Source organism: Pimephales promelas, chromosome 12 (genome assembly GCF_988280905.1).
Source record: "Pimephales promelas chromosome 12, fPimPro1.hap1.1, whole genome shotgun sequence".
NCBI classification, from domain to species: domain Eukaryota; kingdom Metazoa; phylum Chordata; class Actinopteri; order Cypriniformes; family Leuciscidae; genus Pimephales; species Pimephales promelas.
Genome location: NC_142780.1, coordinates 17,579,584 through 17,599,056, shown reverse-complemented (window position 1 = coordinate 17,599,056; position 19,473 = coordinate 17,579,584). Strand labels below are relative to the sequence as shown.

Genomic DNA, 19,473 nt, shown 5'->3' with positions numbered 1-19,473 from the left:
TGCTCATTCCATTGTAAGCTACCATCAAATGCTTCAGGGCTTTATTTGCACATCCAATGTTTGTTATTTTCTGCAGTAATATGCCTTGTGAATAAATTTCATAAACATTTTCATAATTATGGCTTGTGGATACAAAACAGACATTGCTACAGACTTTTTATGGCAAAGAAAATACTAAATTGATTCATCTGTTCTAATTGTCCCTGAAAGAAACATTAAAAAGTTGAAATTTCACTTAACAAAAAGACATTCGGTTACACACATACAACATACATCCTATGACATCATTTATAAACTCATTGTGATGTCTCTGCAACAAGTAATGACATTTGCAGGCTTAGAACAATTACAATGTGACATCACACTGAGAAATTTTCGAAGGCACTCCTCATCATCAGGAATGCATGAAGAATTGGCGAACAATGAGTGGCTTTGATGTTTGTGCTTCTATTTTCTACTCATAATTTCAAAAGAATTTCATGAGAAAGATATCTAAAACAAGTAAACACTAAAACCACAGAGGAAAAAAATCACCATCATAATCATAAGATAACCATAACAACAAGAAGAAATTTCACCAATAACCATAATATTAACTGTCATAGTAATGACAATAACGAACACCAATGTATTACAGAGCTGTTAGGAAGATTGTCTTTAAGTTGTATTCATAATTCATTAAGATACACACTATTTCCAGTGAAGAGTTAAATGAATGTGTTACCACCAATCCTGATGCTGATGTGATATAAACTACTCCTTAACACTTTTACTGGGAGGCATAAATATTCAAATAGTCCGTAACTCATACTGTTCAGTTTCATTACACTGAAAATTAACCAAGAGGTTAAAAGTCTATGACAAAAACAATAAAAAACGACCAGTAGGTGGTTTTACAATGTAAATTGATCAGTTTTCATTGGTTAAATGAGCTCTATTTCTCAGAGGTCAGAACCATACAGTAATTAATTATATCTGGCTCTTCTGCGAACAATCTCACTTTACATTTTTCATTGTAATATTTACTTACTATTTTAATATCTTTTTTTGGTAAATAATGAGATTTTTATCATTGAGCAATGATTAAGCTGTGGGTAACAGCTGTACCACTAACGCATGTGTGTTGTATAGCCCTTAATATTGATAAGCGTTATTGGTTATGAAGATATTAGGTATGACGTATCATGGTCATATCTCGGTAACAGCAGATTCGAAAAATACAGGTTAGCTGTTTTGGCATGCCTGTATCCTCAAGACTGTTCGCAGAGTCTCAGTTTTAACAGCATATACACATGGCTTCAACATGGAGATTCGAAAAGTGGTCCAGGAGGTTTGTCTTTATGCAAATGCCAACCAACACCTGAGCGAGATAATGGTACCGCCATTTTATGCACTAATTTTATGCCAGAATATCATAACATACAAATACATTGATGAGTGCCCTTACTCTGTCTTGAGTCGTCGCCTTCATCTCAGATCCATATTTAATAGCTTAAGGTGAACCGTTTGTCTACACAGTATACCTAAAAGGAGCATATATGTGTAGGTACCCAGCATTACATAAATCAAATGTATTCTTGTGCTTTTGGTAGTCCAGCGTCCCTTATGATGAATCTCCCTTGCAAATCCCAGCACTTGGACATTGTAGAAAGTGGTGGCTCAGAATCCAAACAAAGTGCCATTGATCATTAATGAGTCTTTTTAAGATGGAGAAAAAAGATGATTGTCAGACATTTCTCTTGGTTTTCATCTGGGCTTTTCTGCCCAATTGTGTCCCAGAATGGCTTTCATCGATAGTTCAAAGCGATCTCCAGTGATGTACTGAAGGGCAAACTTGAGGAAACTTCTCGTGTGCTATTTTCAGGATTCCACCTAAACAGATTGAAAAGAACTCACTTGGTACATCCATTTTAAATTCACACTGAATAAGATGCAGATGTAACAATGTATGGTAAGGCTTACGTTCTTACGGTATTCAAAATTAATTCATCAAATGAGTTCATCGAATTCTTCAGAGTTTTTGGATATGCTCCTCCAATTGTTCAATGTCATAATTCCTTTTGACATACCTTGTAAAAACCCTGCCGCACTTCCTCATCATGAAGAAGTGGATTAGGGTTTAAAAAGAGGCAAGATCCAGCATTACGTAGGTCCAAATGTAACTAGCTTTGCAGTTCATAAGTTTGGATGAGCGCTCCACGTTCAACTGGTTCCTCTTATGCAGATGTTAATTATTAGTCTTCCAGTAGTTCTATCATAGTTATACGATAAAAGCCATTCTCTGAAATATATGGCTCCATAGCAGCTATATCTGTAATGTGTAATAATGTAAGATATTTGAGGATAAAAACATGACATAAAGATTTGAAAAAAATGTACACATCATGTGGAATTTATATTACACTCTATTGATATTCTATGCGGTAGATTTATAGGCAAAATTTACACAAATAAATAGTTGTATATGGCAGCTTTGATCATAATTATAGCGGCAATTTCATGAACGTAAAAAGCACAAAAACTTTGAAGCTCTATCAAACCTGACTTATAACTGTTGTTATCTAATCTTATGTTGTGAATTTGCCACTATATACAATATGTATATGTAAAAAAAGTGCCACTTCGCTCTCTGCGTAGTTTCTCCCACTTTGTGGCCCCCTTGAAAATCTGTTTCTCTTATTCCTTTACCATCCTCCTACTCCTTTTCTCTCTTCTCTCGTTATTTCTCTCCCTCTTCCGCCCACTCTCTCTCTCTCTCCCACAGTCCCTTTACCATCCTCCAACTCTTCACACAGTCTATCTCTCACCCATCTTCTTCTCCATTCCCGCCTTACCCTCTCCAGCCTCTTGCTCACACAGTAACCTCATTCTTGCTTCCTGTTCTAACCCCTTGGTTGGATGCCACTCCTCCTCCACTTCCCCCCCCACCGGGGATGAAGTGAAGTTGTTCAATGGTATTTTGCCTTTTAGCTGCAAATGCAAGCCTCCTGGCACTGTGTCCACCAAGAGTCCCTGTTCCCATGACAACTCCTGTTCCTGGCATGTCGCCCCATGCCACTCCCCCACCCCCGCCTCCTCCCAGGTGACCTGACATCGCAGCCGAATTCCGCTCCTGCTCTCGCCCCGACGTCGGGTGCGAGTTCATCTTGATCATGTGGTGACGGTCGAGTGATGGCGTGGCACAGACGTTCTGCTGTGATTGAGCTTTCTGGTGGCTGACGCGGGGCAGGGTGGGCACCATTCCGCCTCCCCCTCCGCCCGTGTAGTCACCCATTCCCAAACCCATCCCGCTTCCGCCATACTCATCCCCGCCTATCTCCTCCTGTAGATGGTCTGGTGACATCAGCAGCCTCTCCTTGGACTTCTTCAGGGTGTTCTGGTTATTGGAGTTCTTTGATGCAGTGGCCATGGCTTTGTAGTATTGATGCTGCTGGTTCTTCGAGAGCCTCGATAAGGTGCTGCCATCGGCAAGGGCAAGGAGCTGGTCCGTTGACTTGACGCGACGTGGCGGTTTGGAAAGCGTATCGTAATTCTGATTTTGCTTGGATTCCGGGGGTTCCAGAGGGTAAGGATTCGGGGTGTGGCTTGGGGCAGACTGCGGGTGAGGTATTCGAGGACGAGTGGCGCGGTTGGGAAGCGTGCCTCTTCCCCCCAGCGTGTAGTCGCCACCCCAGGGAAGGTGATGCTGGGAGGAATGAAAGGAGGGAGGGGCGTTGTTGGGCCTCCGTTTGGTGGTACAGTAACCTGAATATTCCTCCAATCCTCCTTTCTCTGTAGGTGGAGGAAAACATGTTTAAAAACATTCAATATGAATAATCTCTAACATGAAAAGTTGCTGATTATAAATATTTATATTTTTAGAAAAATGAAATACATTAGTAATTAATTTTCAGTCATTTTCAGGTATAAAAATAGCGGTACTGACCAATAAATGACCAAAATCTGATCAATATCAATATCAAGACTTCATTTATTTGTTTGTTTTCTCATTTTTACTGTTTTCATGTTAATTCTAATTAATGAGAAAACACTAAAAACAATCAATTTAATGTGAATTTATTTATCAATTTTGCGATTTGCTTAAGAACACATTTGAAAGGGTTTATTATTAGCACTACACTAAGTAAATTATCCGTGTTTTTAAAGATTAACTTTAGGTGAGCATTAGATGATGAACTAATTACTGTCTAATATTGGCCAATAACCAATTTCAATATCAATATATTGTGTATCCCAAATAAAAAATGTTCACAGGATTTGAGCGACAAGCTAGAATGTCAATAAAAGGTTCATCACAACCTACTTAACTCTTCATATAAATTCTTCAACGTCCATCCCAGGACAATGTGTTTAATGTGAATCATGATTCAGTTAATTTAACAATATTAATACAATCCTGTATCTTGAGCTATTTCATCTTTCGGCTGATTAAGTCTGAGTCATTGTATCAGCCTGTATAACCTTCGCCTGTGCAGAACTTTCTTGTCATCCAACTGTAACTCACACTTCCCAGGAGGTTTGATGTCTAGCTGAGAGAGAGGCCTTAAGGCTTTATGCGTCTGTACAAGATAGCGGGCGCTTTGCTATGGTTTGCCCTCATTAAAATGACCCTCACAAACATTTATATCTCCAAATGCAACACTGACACTGCTTTAAACAAAAACCGAAGCGTACAGATCATTTTCGGCAACATTCTGAGCCCCACATGAGACTATATCCTCATCATCGAGCAGGTAATTTCTCCTTCAAAACACAACAGTACTAAATGTCACACTGTTTTTGTACTCGTCCATCTTTTCCTCCTTATTGCTTCTAAATTGGCTTTATGCCTTTGAAATTATGTTGGCTATAATAAGAAAGCAATCATGCCAACCTTTTATGTAATTCTTACAAAACATAATTTCCCTAAGATAAGAATCTTCCTCTCCAATGGTAACAAAGCACTCACCCAGACGCTTGAGAGAGGAGTATCTGTTGATCTCAGGCTTCATGGCGGCTTCATACGAGGGTGGCAGCTGTGCCAGGTTATGTAGGGAGTGATGGAAGGACGGCTGGGGCTTCATGGCGTTAGTATGCTTATTGGGCTTCAATGTGCCACCAGTGGCCATCTGCATGTTGTTCATACGTGAGCCACGCTCTTTAAAGACACGTATGCAATGATGGACCTTGAGGTTATTTCAAACTCAGTAGTTCAGAATATACATTCAACTATGTAGAATTGTTGGTTTTACCTACCGATGGTGGCTGTATGTTTGGGACTGGAGCCTGTGGTATGGATGAAGTTATGCTGTATATTCCCCACTGTGAATAAGAAAAAAGACATGTGTGTTATGGCTGTATGTGCATGTCTTTGTGACTAATTTACATTTAGTATGAATTTATAAAACACACGTATGCATCTAATACTATAAATGTTGCCCTATTGAGCTCTTTCTAGCTCCACAATGTGTTGCACATTTTTCGCCGTCTGTTCATTCTAATGCCATCATATACAGCTTCGTGCTAAATAATTCACAAATGCCCTTTCATCATTTGGCTTTTGCTTTTTCCCTATGTTCCTTTGTTGTCCTGAATTTATACAGTTGGTCGTTCACAAGACTCAAGCTGAGATGGAAACATGAAAGGAACTCTGGAAATCTGTATGACATATAATGCAACAATACCTGCAAACTGCAACCAGGTCCATGATAGTAAAATTAGTGCAAATTTAATACAATTATTGAATATTAATGAATTGTTGACCCAAGGCATTTTATTTCAAATTATAGCTGGTGACATGCGACCAACTGGCTTTTTATTCATGTAGAAATAGGATTTTATACAAAGTCAAATACTGTACTAATGGCAGCATTATTGTATGAATGTTTTTTTTCCATTACTTTAATTTCATCAAGTAACCAATTTCAATTTCATTTTAAGTTATACAAGATTCAACTAGACAAAACGAGTTGAAATGACTGCAATTTGCTGATTTGAAGTCACAGAAAACCTGGATAAAACATTAGACATTTAATTTTCTTTTAAATCATAGATTTAAGACTATACTGTAAAAAAAAAAAAAAACCACAACAACACAAGTTCAATGAACTTGGATGTTTAAGTTATTTCAATTTTAATTTCATTAAACTGACATAAAAATGAGTTGAATCTATAATAACTTATATAAAAAAGGTGAAAATGACTAAATATTAACTTGTTTTGATCAGTTAAAGCAATGTAAAAAATGTTTTTTGTATATGTTGCCATAACTTATTGATCATATTTTTTTTTACAGTGAAAATTTACTATTTGTGAGTTTTCTTACATTTGAACAGTTTTTGTAGTTAAAGGATAACTAAGGGTTTTGTCTACTTTTTGTCACTAAATGATGGTGACCTGTGAATTTAATTTTCATTTTAGTTCTTTATGGCTTTTATTTGTTAATAGGTGATATATGGATATATGTGTACAGTAACAAATATTGTTTTCATTTTCAAATGAAAAGTTAAAGTGAACCCTTTGGAGTAAAATGTCCCCCTGAAAAATGGGGCAGAACCCCCACAGTGGCATGTTGTTGCTGTTGTTTTATAATTTAATTAAATAATTATTATGATTCTTAACATTCTAACTATGATGGACTTATTGGATTATTAATAATGTATAAGATGTACATTTCAAACCTCATCATTATTCATCATAATAGAGTAACTGGACTAACTAAATCATAAATCTGAATGAATAGTTTTTTGCTACTTAATACTTATATATTACTTATCTTCATAGTTAATTATACACACAAATGTACACTGTTCTTAAAGGGATAGTTCACCCAAAAATGAAAATTAAGTCATTAATTACTCACCACCTGTACCAACCCCGTAAGACCTTCGTTCATCTTCGGAACACAAATGAAGATATTTCTGATTAAATTTGAGAGCTGGATCACTACCATATAGGCTCCCTAAGGGATTGAAACTTGAAAGCCCCGAAAGTCATTGAAGAAAATTTTTAAATATTCCATGTGACAACTTGTGGCTCAACTTTAACTTTATCATGCGACGAGAATACTTTTTGTGCGAAAAAAACCCAAAACTAAAATAACGACTTTATTCGACTATTCCTTTTCTTCCTTCTGGGCCTGAGACGAGAGTTCAAGAGATTTCCATGACGCATGCGCGAGAACTGAACTAGAAGGTCGTGGAAATCTTATAGTTGAGCCACTGTTGTCAAATGGAAAATTTAAACATTTTCTTCAATGACTTTCAAGTTTCAATCCCTTAGTGTGCCTATGTGGTAGTGATCCAGCTCTCAAATTTAATAAAAAAATATCTTCATTTGTGTTCTGAAGATGAACGAAGGTCTTACGGGGTTGTTACAGCATGGGGGTGAGCAATTAATGAGTTAATTTTCATTTTTGGGTGAACTAACCCTTTAAGAGTGGCGCCTTTCCCAGCATATGGAGATTATGGAGTTTTCCACTCACGTCTGTTATCTTTACTCTGTAGTGTGGGATAAAGATTTTTCGGGGGTCGTCCAAGTGTCCCCTCTCCTCCTCCAGTTCCCAAGGCTACGCTGTTGTTTCTCTCTCCCTCTTGAACTGGACTCGACTGGTGACGCAACATTTCCACAAGAGCCCTGACAGGGAAGAATGTAGAAATGATGAGTCCCTGGTCCTAGGGACCCACCGCCCTACACATTTTGTATGTCTCCCTTATTGAACACACCTGATTGAGATCATCAGCTATTTAGGTGAGAACTCCATGAAATGAGACACATAAGAGACATACAAAATGTGCAGAGCGATGGGTCCTCTCATTTTTTAAAAAAGAAAAAATGAGAGGCTTAATGATAAAGGCAAATGGAGCTCAAATGAATTAATTAGGGCATCAGAAGTATATCTGTAATTCAAATTCTTAAACTTGTTGACAGAGCTATTTAGTGTCCGTGCTATTTAGTGTCCTTTTAGACATAAACTCTTACCTTGGCATGTTGAGTTCTCGGTTCCTAGGCTGCCGTGATGCCTTGTGGAATGCCACTTTAATGGCGACTGCCACTGCCACGGTAAACGAGATGACTCCACCGATGACGTAGACGGTGTTGTTGCTCTGTTCGATGCGGCTGAGGTCCGGATAAGCGGGCAGAGGGGGCCTGGTCGCTGGGGGGGCTGTATTGGCCCACACAGGAGAATGGTAGTTGTGGCAGATGTTCTGGTCCAGCCTTCGAGTGCGGTCCGGACAACAAAATCGATAATGGCAGGTCCCGCAGCAGTAGATGAAGTCATCCTTGGAGCAGTTAAAGGTGAGGTCATACTGCCCCATGACATCATAATAACCTCGACACACGTCAACTTCCACCAGTTTGCGAGGAGGCGGAGCTACCTTTGCTGCTCCGAAAGGGGCCTTCAGTGCATCAGTCGTGACATTCTTTGGCAGCATTATCTGAGGCAGCGGCCGGAGGGGCATTTCTGCCACTCCAGCTGGCTGCTTTGGCCGACGATTCATGGACTTCCCTCGCATACTCCCACCGCTTTTAGAAAGGGGGTAAAGAAAGCCCCTACCTTGAGATCTGGGGCTGGGCGTCGGGGTGATGGTGATGGGCCCATTTGTTACGTTTCTGGAGGGGCCCGGGACGCTCGCCGAGGAAACGTTAAGTGGGACAGCGATTAGCAGGAAGAGAATAATGACACGTACTCGAGCTTCCAAGGTGGGCATCATCTTTACATGACTAATGCTGCTATTTTCTCTCGCTGACTCAACCCACCGCACAATGCCGAATTTTGTAATAACAGCCTGCTTAGTGCTGTATGGAAAATATTCTTGTAGCAGCCCTCCGACGTATGAAATCTGAGTCTATATCAAAACAGTCTTGAAAGACAAATCTGCTCTCAAAGTCTGATAAAAGTGTACGATGTGAAGGATCACAACAAAACTATTTTGATGTGCTTTCAGCTTCAAGGTGAGTTACACAACATGTATTCTCTCATCATGCAGAGTTTCCATCCAGCATATTGCTGGAAAACCTGAACAATATGCAAAACAATCCAAACGCTGACAATATTCAGAGCAGGCAACGTACAATTGGCTAGTTATTGTATAAACAGGACATGAAAGAATATTTAACAAATTGTCTGTTCTGAATGCATTAACAAGGCAAATATTCCCTTTTGTGGCTTTCTTCAAAAGTAAACATTTTCACATATACGCAGACAAACAAAATGGCTTCTCGTTACTGTCCTCCTATTACTTCAAAATCTAGTATTTTCATGACACAAAGGCATTTAAGTAGTAGTATAACTGTGTACATTAGAAGTATTTAGGTTTAGTTCTCTGTTTTGGCACTTATCAGGATGAAAGTTTCACTTAAGAGAAAGGGGCAACTGTAGACATCTTTAAAATGTAAACTAAAGTTTTGCTTGTCTTCACAATTTTTTTTTTTTTATTTGGGCACTCCTTACATTCAGCAATGGCACTTAGTCTTTAAGCAGATTTCCCTGACCTGTTATACTCCCTGAATGTTTACTATTATTAACTAGTATAAACAATTTCCATACACTTGGTGAAAAAAAACAACAACCTCCGAAACTAATCTTCTTGTTTACGTGTTAACAGGACTTCTCAGAATCGTGAACTCCATTGAGTGTTTGAGGGCAGTGTGGTGAGGAATCATTTTGAGTTTGTTCAGTATCTCTGCCTGCGAACCTCTATATAACTGAACTAAAATCATGTAAAGCATGTAAAGAAAGACCAAATGAATAATCCGGTATGCAAATTTAAAATAGTTGACAGAAATCAGATATGTATGTATGCCCTTCTTCACGTATTTTAGGTGAAAATGTTCAATAAACCGATGACACAGACAAACACACACACACACAAAAAAACTGATGGCAGTAAAGATGTAAAGGGCTGATTGTCTTTACAATGTTTCCAAGGAGAGTGACTATGTAAACCTTCCAGTCTCTTTCCAGTTTCTTAAGATTCACGCAGCAGATATGCCTTTAAGATAAGCCCAGTTTTCATTGAGAATCGTTTGCTCTTGGTGAAATGGTTTAAAATCCCATGGTGTGGACATGGCTGTTTCCTCACAATTTTTGCAGGGTTGATCTTGGAATCCACTGGCAGTTATGAAGTGTTCAGTTATCAAGCGATGTGCCTCTGAAAAGAAATCAACACACTGATGTTACATCCTACATGCACACACACACACACACAGAGATCAGTGAAAGTTTCTGAAAGATCATAGTTAGCTTGTCATCTGCATGGCAGCCTATTATTTTCATTGTGACACATATGGCAAGTGACAGAAAAAAAGGTATGCGGCAACTAAAGCAATCAATATAGAATCCACAGAATTTAGCGCAAAAGAGATTTTTCTGGGGTTGGACTGTGTGTTTTGTGGTAGAAATTGCCCTACGCACCTGACTTAAATTAAGCCGGCGTAATGTCTCCTAATTGACACTTACAGACACCAGACAATCCCTTTCAAAATGCTTTAATCATGGACATAAAGAGTACAAGTGATTTAAAAAAAATAGGAGCATGGCAAAGGTTATCCATTTCATAATTTTTCTGTAAAATGATTGGTTCCTCGCATGTATAATTCTCTGTTACTATGTAAAAAAAAGTTGGATACTTGGGTCATGAGGCTGATATATAATTATACAGTGGTCTAGTTTAATTTTCCCTTTGTTAGAAACACTTAGTATTAAAAACCTCTTTTTAAACTCTTTTTAAAAAAGACACTGAGCCAAGCACTTCAAATGAAAGTGTAAAAAGTTTTACAAGTTAAAGTTGACTGTAAAACAAATAAACTGAACTATATCATTTTTTATTTTATACAAAAAAAATATACAAAATAATTGTTAGGCTACACTAAAATTGCTATAAAATGGATGATGTCCATTAAAGATGTCAAACCATGTTTTGTTTTGAAATTGAAGTTCCTATTAGATTTTGTTTATGTGCAATACCAAAAGTAGCCACCGGGACACACCCGCATTCCATTGACTTTTCTTTTTCTTTTTTTTTTAAAATGAATTCTCCTGTAACAAAATTCTGTCACAATATCACTTCTATTACAAAACACTTGCCAAATATGGAACAAATATGTGTCAAGATCAGAAAACATTTGGATTCTAAACATGACACCGCCATGACAGCGATACCAGGACGAGGAGCTTTTAAAAGCACTTTTATAGTAATGCATTGTCCGATTTAAAAGCGGTGAGATAGGAAAAAAGGCGAAAAAGGCAATAAGAAAAGCTAGATGCTGACGAAGAAGTCTGTGAACAACAACTTAAATCATTTTAGCACATAAACATCTTAGAGTTGTTTACAGCCTAAATATGATTTGCATTTTCAATACACACTAGAAAATCTCATCATTACAGTAGCAAACTAATTTGTATTTTAGCCTTATCGGTAAAATCATCCCTACATACACTCTGAGCATCAAATTAGTTCTGGTTCTTTGATCATTTTGAATCAAATTTGGCCAAACGTCACTTCCACCGGAAATCTGAATCAGTGAGATTTTAGAACTGCGGCAAATGGATCATTGCATAAATCATTCCTCGTGATTTGTGAACCAAGCTGAATTGGGAACTGCAGACTATGCTTAGCCTTTTACCATCTTTCTATGGCAGTAATAGTAAATGTAGTACGTTAGTATGCAGTTATGAATTCAGCACCAGTTTAAAAAGTGCAAAAATATTTTTTTTAAATGGCTCATAAAAAACCAACAACTCATCAGCACATTTATAAGCGCATTCTATTTCTTTACATCAAAATAATGAGGAATGCTATGATTTTCTGCAGTGTAATGGAGATATTAAGCACTAAAGTAAAAGTTCTTTAAAAAAACATACTTCACTACAGTAAAAGTAATATACTTTGAATATATAGGCCTGAAAACAAGTTGCAATAGTCTTTTCATCCCTATTGTGACGTATATCCGAGTGAAACGGCTTCTCAACCAAAAAAAAATGTATGGCAGGACTTTATTTTTCGGGATTTGATTAGATCATTGTGAAAGGTTTTCCCATCCTCACGCCGAAAAAACACGTCATCAGAGAAGACGTTTAGAAAAAAAACAAGAACTGTAAATATTGATTTCATGGGGACTTAACATTTAGAAACAGATGTAATATCTACATTTAAATTCAAGCAAGATTAAAATAGATTGCATTCAATATACAGCCCTTAAATCTTAAACTTAAATCGAACATTTGTACTAAATGCAGTACAGCTGCAGATTTCAGCTCATGACACTGAGAAAGAAAAGAGATGGTGTGATGACCATTTGTCTAACGTGTTACAACAAGTCACTATGAATCAGAAGCATTGAGAGAAGTGAATAGTAGCAATAATCTGAACAAATAGTGATCAGCCCTTTTCAGAGAGCATAGCATGATGCATGATGCATGGCACGAGGGGGTAGAACGAGAGAGAGAGAGAGAGAGAGAGAGATGCTTTCCTGACGCTGTGTCAGAATGTTTGTGAGGAAGTAAAAGAGACAGTGTTATGCTAAAGTTATTCTGTAATCAATAGCTATATGCTTTATTTTTCACAATTGTAAGGGCCCGTTGAAAACCATCGAGCGGATAAAAGAAGGTTGGGAAAAGTGCGAAAGAAAAGAGAGATAAGTGCAGGGTAGAGATTTAAATATGAGCACAGCATAACAGAAGTGCACAGAGCCAGAGGTATGACAGAGGAGAGGTGCTTTGTGTGTTTGTGTGTGTGTATGTGGGAGGGCAGTGTGTGGGTGGAAGAGAATGGAGAGCATTCAGTGACACCACTTACTAACACACATACGCGCACAGTACACACAATACACAACACCGGGAACATACAGTGCTACATAGACAGTGTGCTGGCTCACACAGGAACATTAACACACTCTCATACAACATATAATACACGTTCTCCAACCATGCGTTTTACAGGTATATAAAACGTACAGCCCTTGAATAGAGTGAACACACAAAATCTCTTGTCGCAGATCAACAAGTTAATGCCAACAACACGATTTTGGATGTAATGAGGCACAGATATCACAAGGGAAACTGCACAGAAAGAAGCCACATAAAAATCTGCACAAATACAGCATTAGCCATGAAATTATACATGTGCCTGGCTGCTGCAGGCTGCGCTCTCATCTTAGCAATGGTGGTTATGCATTACGGCTACAGTGGCAGTGTGGCATCAAGCTGGTTCTGCTAAATTATTAAACCACTGCACTGACCGAAAAAAAAAAAAACAACAACAACAACAACAACAACAACAAAAAAAACGCTAAATGCAGGTATTATTTCGAAATACATTATATTCGAATACATATTCCGGAATATACACTGGTACACACACAGACTCAAATCCAGAAAATTTAAAAAAAGAGAAACTCGGTTACACTCTCAGAAAAAAGGTACGAAAGCTGTCACAGGGGCTGTACCTTTTCAAAAGGTACACTTTTGTCCATTTTAGGTACTAATATGTACATTTTATGTGCTAATATGTACATTTTTGGTGCTAATATGTACATTTCAGGTACAAATATGTACATTTTAAGTGTTGATATATACGTTTTAGGTGCTAATATGTACATTTCCGGTACTAATATGTACATTTTAAGTGTTGATATGTTAATTTTGGGTGCTAATATGTACATTTTTAAGTGTTGATATGTTCATTTTAGGTACTAATGTACATTTTAAGTGTTGATATGTACATTTTAGGTGCTAACATGTACATTTTAGGTGCTAACATGTACATTTTAGGTGCTAATATGTACATTTCAGGTACTAATATGTACATTTTAAGTGTTGATATGTTCATTTTAGGTGCTAATATGTACATTTTAAGTGTTGATATGTTCATTTTAGGTACTAATATGTACATTTTAAGTGTTGATATGCACATTTTAGGCACTAATATGTACATTTTATGTGCTAACATGTAAATTTTTGGTGCTAATATTAACATTTCAGGTGCTAATATGTACATTTCATGTACTAATATGTACATTTTAAGTGTTAATATGTACATTCTAGGTGCTAATATGTACATTTCAAGTGCTAAATGTACATTTTAAGTGTTGATATGTTCATTTTAGGTACTAATATGTACATTTTAAGTGTTGATATGTTCATTTTAGGTGCTATTATGTACATTTTAAGTGTTGATATGTTAATTTTAGGTACTAATATGTGCATTTTAAGTGTTGATATGTTCATTTTAGGTGCTAATATGTAGATTTTAAGTGTTGACATGTTCATTTTAGGTACTAATATGTACATTTTAAATGTTGATATGTACATTTTAGGTGCTAATATGTAGATTTTAAGTGTTGACATGTTCATTTTAGGTACTAATATGTACATTTTAAATGTTGATATGTACATTTTAGGTGCTAATATGTACATTTTAAGTGTTTATATGTTCATTTTAGGTACTAATATGTACATTTTAAGTGTTGATATGTACATTCTAGATTCTAATATGTACATTTTAGGTGCTAATATGTACATTTCAGGTACTAATATGTACATTTTAAGTGTTGATATGTACATTTTAGGTGCTAACATTTTAAGTGTTGATATGTTCATTTTAGGTACTAATATGTCCATTTTAAGTGTTGATGTGTACATTCTAGGTGCTAATATGTACATTTTAGGTGCTAATATGTACATTTCACGTGCTAATATGTACATTTCAGGTACTAATATTTACATTTTAAGTGTTGATATGTACATTCTAGGTGCTAATATGTACATTTCCGGTGCTAATATGTACATTTCAGGTACTAATATGTACATTTTAAGTGTTGATATGTTCATTTTAGATGTTAATATGTACCATTAAGGTACCAATATGCACCCTTAAGGTACAAAAGTGTACCTTTTGAAAAGGTACAGCCCCAGTGACAGCTTTTGTACCTTTTTTCTGAGAGTGTATTAAATAAAACAACATAAGCTAATTATTCTTTGAATTATTTTGGAAAGTAATAAACAAAATATTAAGACCATAAATCTGGGTACAAGAACTGCTAAGATTAAAGTTAATGCAGATATTGTATAAAAATATTATATTATATTATTCATTACATTTAAATACAGGCTTAGTTACTGTGATGACTGAAATATGATACATTTTTGATCAATTAAAAAAATATATATTTAAATGGTCAGACTATATTCTCTTATTTATGTAATGCTGGGAACTTGATGAATGTTGCAAAAAGGCTTTTAAAAATTCTCTTAATGGCTGCTGCTGATAACAAAATATTCCTAATTAGCAGAACATAACCTGCTTGTGCTTTTGCTCCCCATTTTGCACATAATTAATATGGAGAAAGGACTCATTTAGAAAGGACTTTGCATTGACAGACATGCAATTACGATTTTTGCATGTCTACTGTCACAGTCATGTTCATCTGTTCTGTCACATGTCTTCCTTGTTCAGTTTTTCCATGTTCAGTTGTTAGACACCTACGTGGGAAGAATGTTTTTTCCCCCCCATTTTTCGCCATTGTATTTTGCACACAACTGTCAACGGTTCATAGAGAAGACATTTTTTAGATACGCAACGGCGATTTTAACAGGTGTGACGCCGAGTGATTCATGTGGGCCATCTACAGTTTTCACAGGAGCAAACCTAAGAACAGCCTATATGACATTAAAAACAGTAACCTCTCATTTGTATGTCTATAATAAAGCGTAGGCCATTTCGACACCTTGTCTATGTGAAACAGTATGCGCCTCTACAAACTGGATTAGCTTTTCCTGAACACGGCACCCAATCAGCAAGGCACTGTGGGCGACTTCTAAGAGATGTGACACTGAAGATGTGGCGCATTCACAAACAGTTTCTAGAACAGTCAGAAACAGTTCGCTTGTTTCACACAGGAATCACAGGCGATTCATCTGATTTTAGGAAATCGTGCTATTTTCCATCTATTTCATTGTGTTCTTGTTGCAAAACATGTCTGTTTTGAATGTTCTCTCGACTTCTCTTTATCTCCCTCCATTCCCCCCTCTCTCTCTCTCTCTCTGTGATATTCAGTGCGTGGGTTGAGGCAGCTCACTCTCTCAGAATAGCACTGCAGTAGTTCAGACTTGTATTGAAGGAGAGAAGGAGAAAGAGAATGATAGATAGGATGAATAGACCCCCTTTACCCCTCTAAACCCGCTCTTCTCTCTCAAAAGACAAATGGTTTGCCCTTTTCCTGCAAACCCCTATGACACTCAGGGCTATTCATGGACAGTCCATCACCTCCTAAAGCTTTTATGCATCTATAACATTCTATTAAAAATGTATATTATTTTTAAAATGTATTACATTGGTCTTGCTCTGGTTAAAATGCTGTCAAATGAATGAAATGAGAAGTGAAAGAGACAAAAAAAGGCACTTTGTTTGCATCATGGACCATGTTTAGTTCTGTAGATCTAGAGGAATGAGATGAGTAATTATGACAGAATGGGAGAGACTACGGCTTGTGTCAAATGTGCCTTATGGACAGCAAATTTCACTTACGCCAATTAGCAAACAAGAAAACCAGCTTTATTTATATGATGAGCTGAAATAAAGAAATCAGTTACGATATAAAAATAATGATAATTATAAATATTTGCTGCCTTACAAGTACAATCAACTTGGATGTTGAAGTCATTCCACCTTAAATTACATTAAACTGACTCAAAAATTAGTTGAATATGGTTTAACTTATAAATAACGTTGAAAATTGCTTAATTTATTTTGACGAGTTAAAGCAATCTAAAAGCTTGTGTTGTCGTAACTTATATACTTTTTTACATTACAGTGATTTAAATGTTAAACATGGCAGGTCTAGCACATTATCTTTAGCAAAGGTTCACCTCATGACTGAACTCTATTACTTCTGAAACTGTTTGGCAGGGCCTTGGCCCTTTTTTCTCTGTAGTTTAAAAAACTAAAACTAGGCGTTGTATATAAAATAATTCAGATAGATAAAATTTGTTACCTATAGTTTAGTACATCTGTGCTTTTCACCCACAATTATACTTTAATAGCTGCCACCTATTGTGTGGTTTTCCCCCAAAATGCCATCAGGCTGTGGTTCTTCTGTCAACGTAACATAACCTGTATGAAAAGTCCTCTGCGCAACACACCTAACATATCGAACTTTTGTTGCTCTCGCTACAGTCATATTCCCCAATAATAACAACAGTTTTTAAAATAAATTTAGGGTTGCTTCGAAACTGTCGTATATCGAAGTGTTTCAGGAGCTGTATTTCGCACGAGGGTGAGTAGGTGGACATGACAACCAGCGCGAGAGCAATGAATGGCCGTCTGCGTAGGCGTGAATGCATGTTTACACGAAGGGTAATGTGGAGCCACATTACACTCACATATGTGTGAACATCTTCCTCCGGCCGCTTGCAAACGATTGAAAACATAAAATATGACATGAACATGTCGATGTTGTTTTTTTCCCCCCAGCGCAAATCACGAAACTTCGATAAACATAGAGCGCGTGAAACATCTGCGCGTGAACGATTGATCAGTCAATTAGATGACATGCAGCAATGTAGTTCAACTTGAGAGACTTACCTGAGCTGAATTCTGTTGATCCTCGCGGCAGTCTCGCATCTTACTCAGCCCTGAGCGACGATGATGGCTGGGAAATTATTTCCACAAACTGTTGCAGCACTCCTCTATTGACTATAGTCTCGTCTTTTGGCAACAAAACAACAGCTACAGTCACTAATTTCTTTCAGGGATTTTCTCTCACCTACCCCGGTTGTTTCCATGTTCGTAGCTACTATAGAGTAAGCATCGATTTTTACCTGATCGTGCACAACTTTATTTGCGCGTAAACGTTATGTACTGAGAAAGTATTCCAGGTGAGATAACCTTTGCCTAAGTCCCTCATATATTTTTTATAGCGCTCAGAATAACGTGCGCCATGAATATTTCCCCCCTCTGTGTTGCTCCTTAACGTTGCCGTTAATCGACGCCGCCTGCAAAGTGTGCACACAAGAACATTCCGACTCTGTCACGAAACACCGGTGGAATGAGGCGGGTGTTCTCACATAGGTCCGCTGCGCTGAATAGTGCGTTTATTGGTTTCGCGAGACGGTGTTGATGAGGGTTTGATTCCAGACCGCTTCAAGTGTTTCCTTTCTCAAACTACTTCTCATCCTTGCCACGATTATGGCTGGCTAAGCAATATGGTGTGAGTGTGTGTGTGTGTGTGTGTGTGTGTTGAGGGGAGACACACTGATCGGTTGCCATGGCAACGATGTCATTTGGTTTGTGACTCTAATAATCTTGATTCCTTTTACACCCTTAAACAAGAATGGGTTGCAGAAAAACAGTAAGGCATCGAAATAAAGACATAATAGCGTTTTCCGAATGTGTCAGTGGAGGATTTAGCAAAGAAAATGCTAATAAAAAAAAAAAAAAAAAAAAGAAGCCAACCCTGCATGATGACACAGCCATATCCTATTGTTTGCCACAGCCTATGGTAAAAGCCGAACCTTCACATATTAGGCTACTTATTAGAAAAAATAAAGATGCCCAATGATTTAAATACACACTGCACGCTGCCAAATGGCTGTAAAGAGTTAATTAATTCAAACTGATCATATTCCCGCATCCATAAGCTATATAGGCCTACTCATCGTGGATTTCTTTTCAATAAATACAACTTTGTTTTAATTAGTCCTAAGATTAGCCTACCTATCGAGTCAAATGCATGCATGATTAAATCGGCAATAAATATTTCTTTAATTAATCTGCACCTAATCTAGTGTCTATAAATGAGTTGAGTTAATAATCACCCATCCACTGCGGCGGTGCTGAAAGCTGAACCTCTGCCGCCGGCTAAACGACAGCCGTCAATAACCATTTCAGCACCATGGAGAGCGATGCAATCAACTCTCTGCACACAATCCACGGAGGACATGAAATATTAACTACTCGGTGCGGTTCATTTGTTTTTCTTGACACAGATTCTCACAGGTGAAAAGGGCGAGTTTTGCAGACTAGGCCCATACAGTCTGCAAGAGATTTGGAACCTATTTTTTAACATAAATAAATAAATATAGCTACTATTTGAATTTCTTCGATTGTTTTATATGTGTAATTCAAACTCATATCTTCCCCCTCATCAGCTTTACTTCCTACAGACAGCAATTAGCCGGTGTGCACTCAGCTATTCCTATACAGGTGGGTGGGCCGTTCAGGCAACCTGCGACGAGAACCGACCATCCGTTCATAACCCGCTCGAATTACAGCCCCCAATGCGCTCTCTGAATAGGAGTATGGCATAAAATGTTTCAAGGGGCGAAATACACAACATATCGTGTTTTTTAACGTCTCCATCATTATACAATGCTTTAAAAGTAAACGTTGTGAATGCAGCCTGAACGGAAAGATGCCAAAAAGGGATCAGTTGACAACTTAAAAAGTGAGGAAAGCCGTTGGCTTAAAAATAAGTGAATAAACTTCATGCGTA

The 19,473-nt window shown here is 37.4% G+C and overlaps 1 protein-coding gene across 2 annotated transcripts; it reads right to left on the bottom strand.

Annotated features, from left to right (window-relative positions):
* Nucleotides 1–19: 19 nt before the first annotated feature.
* Nucleotides 20–18,208, bottom strand: shisa7a (shisa family member 7a). Of its 2 annotated transcripts, none has more exons than XM_039679437.2 (6): nt 17,565–18,208; nt 7,960–10,165; nt 7,463–7,614; nt 5,236–5,301; nt 4,949–5,137; nt 20–3,771 (listed from the first exon to the last, which is right to left on the bottom strand). In XM_039679437.2, exons 2-6 carry the CDS (start codon nt 8,691–8,693, stop codon nt 2,852–2,854), a joined length of 2,061 nt encoding a protein of 686 aa, XP_039535371.2. In that variant the 5' UTR covers nt 8,694–10,165; nt 17,565–18,208; the 3' UTR covers nt 20–2,851. The 2 variants fall into 2 exon arrangements, with proteins under 2 accessions (XP_039535371.2, XP_039535369.2); XM_039679435.2 differs by having other exon boundaries at nt 7,960–10,133.
* Between the last annotated feature and the right edge of the window lie 1,265 nt (nt 18,209–19,473).

Coding starts and splice junctions, on each gene's coding strand:
- shisa7a (XM_039679437.2), bottom strand. CDS start 8,693: ATGATGCCCACCTTGGAAGCTCGAGTACGTGTCATTATTCTCTTCCTG. Junction 5,302..7,462: donor ACAGAGTAAAGATAACAGAC/GTGAGTGGAAAA, acceptor TCTTATTCACAG/TGGGGAATATACAGCATAAC. Junction 3,772..4,948: donor CTCCTCTCTCAAGCGTCTGG/GTGAGTGCTTTG, acceptor CTCCACCTACAG/AGAAAGGAGGATTGGAGGAA.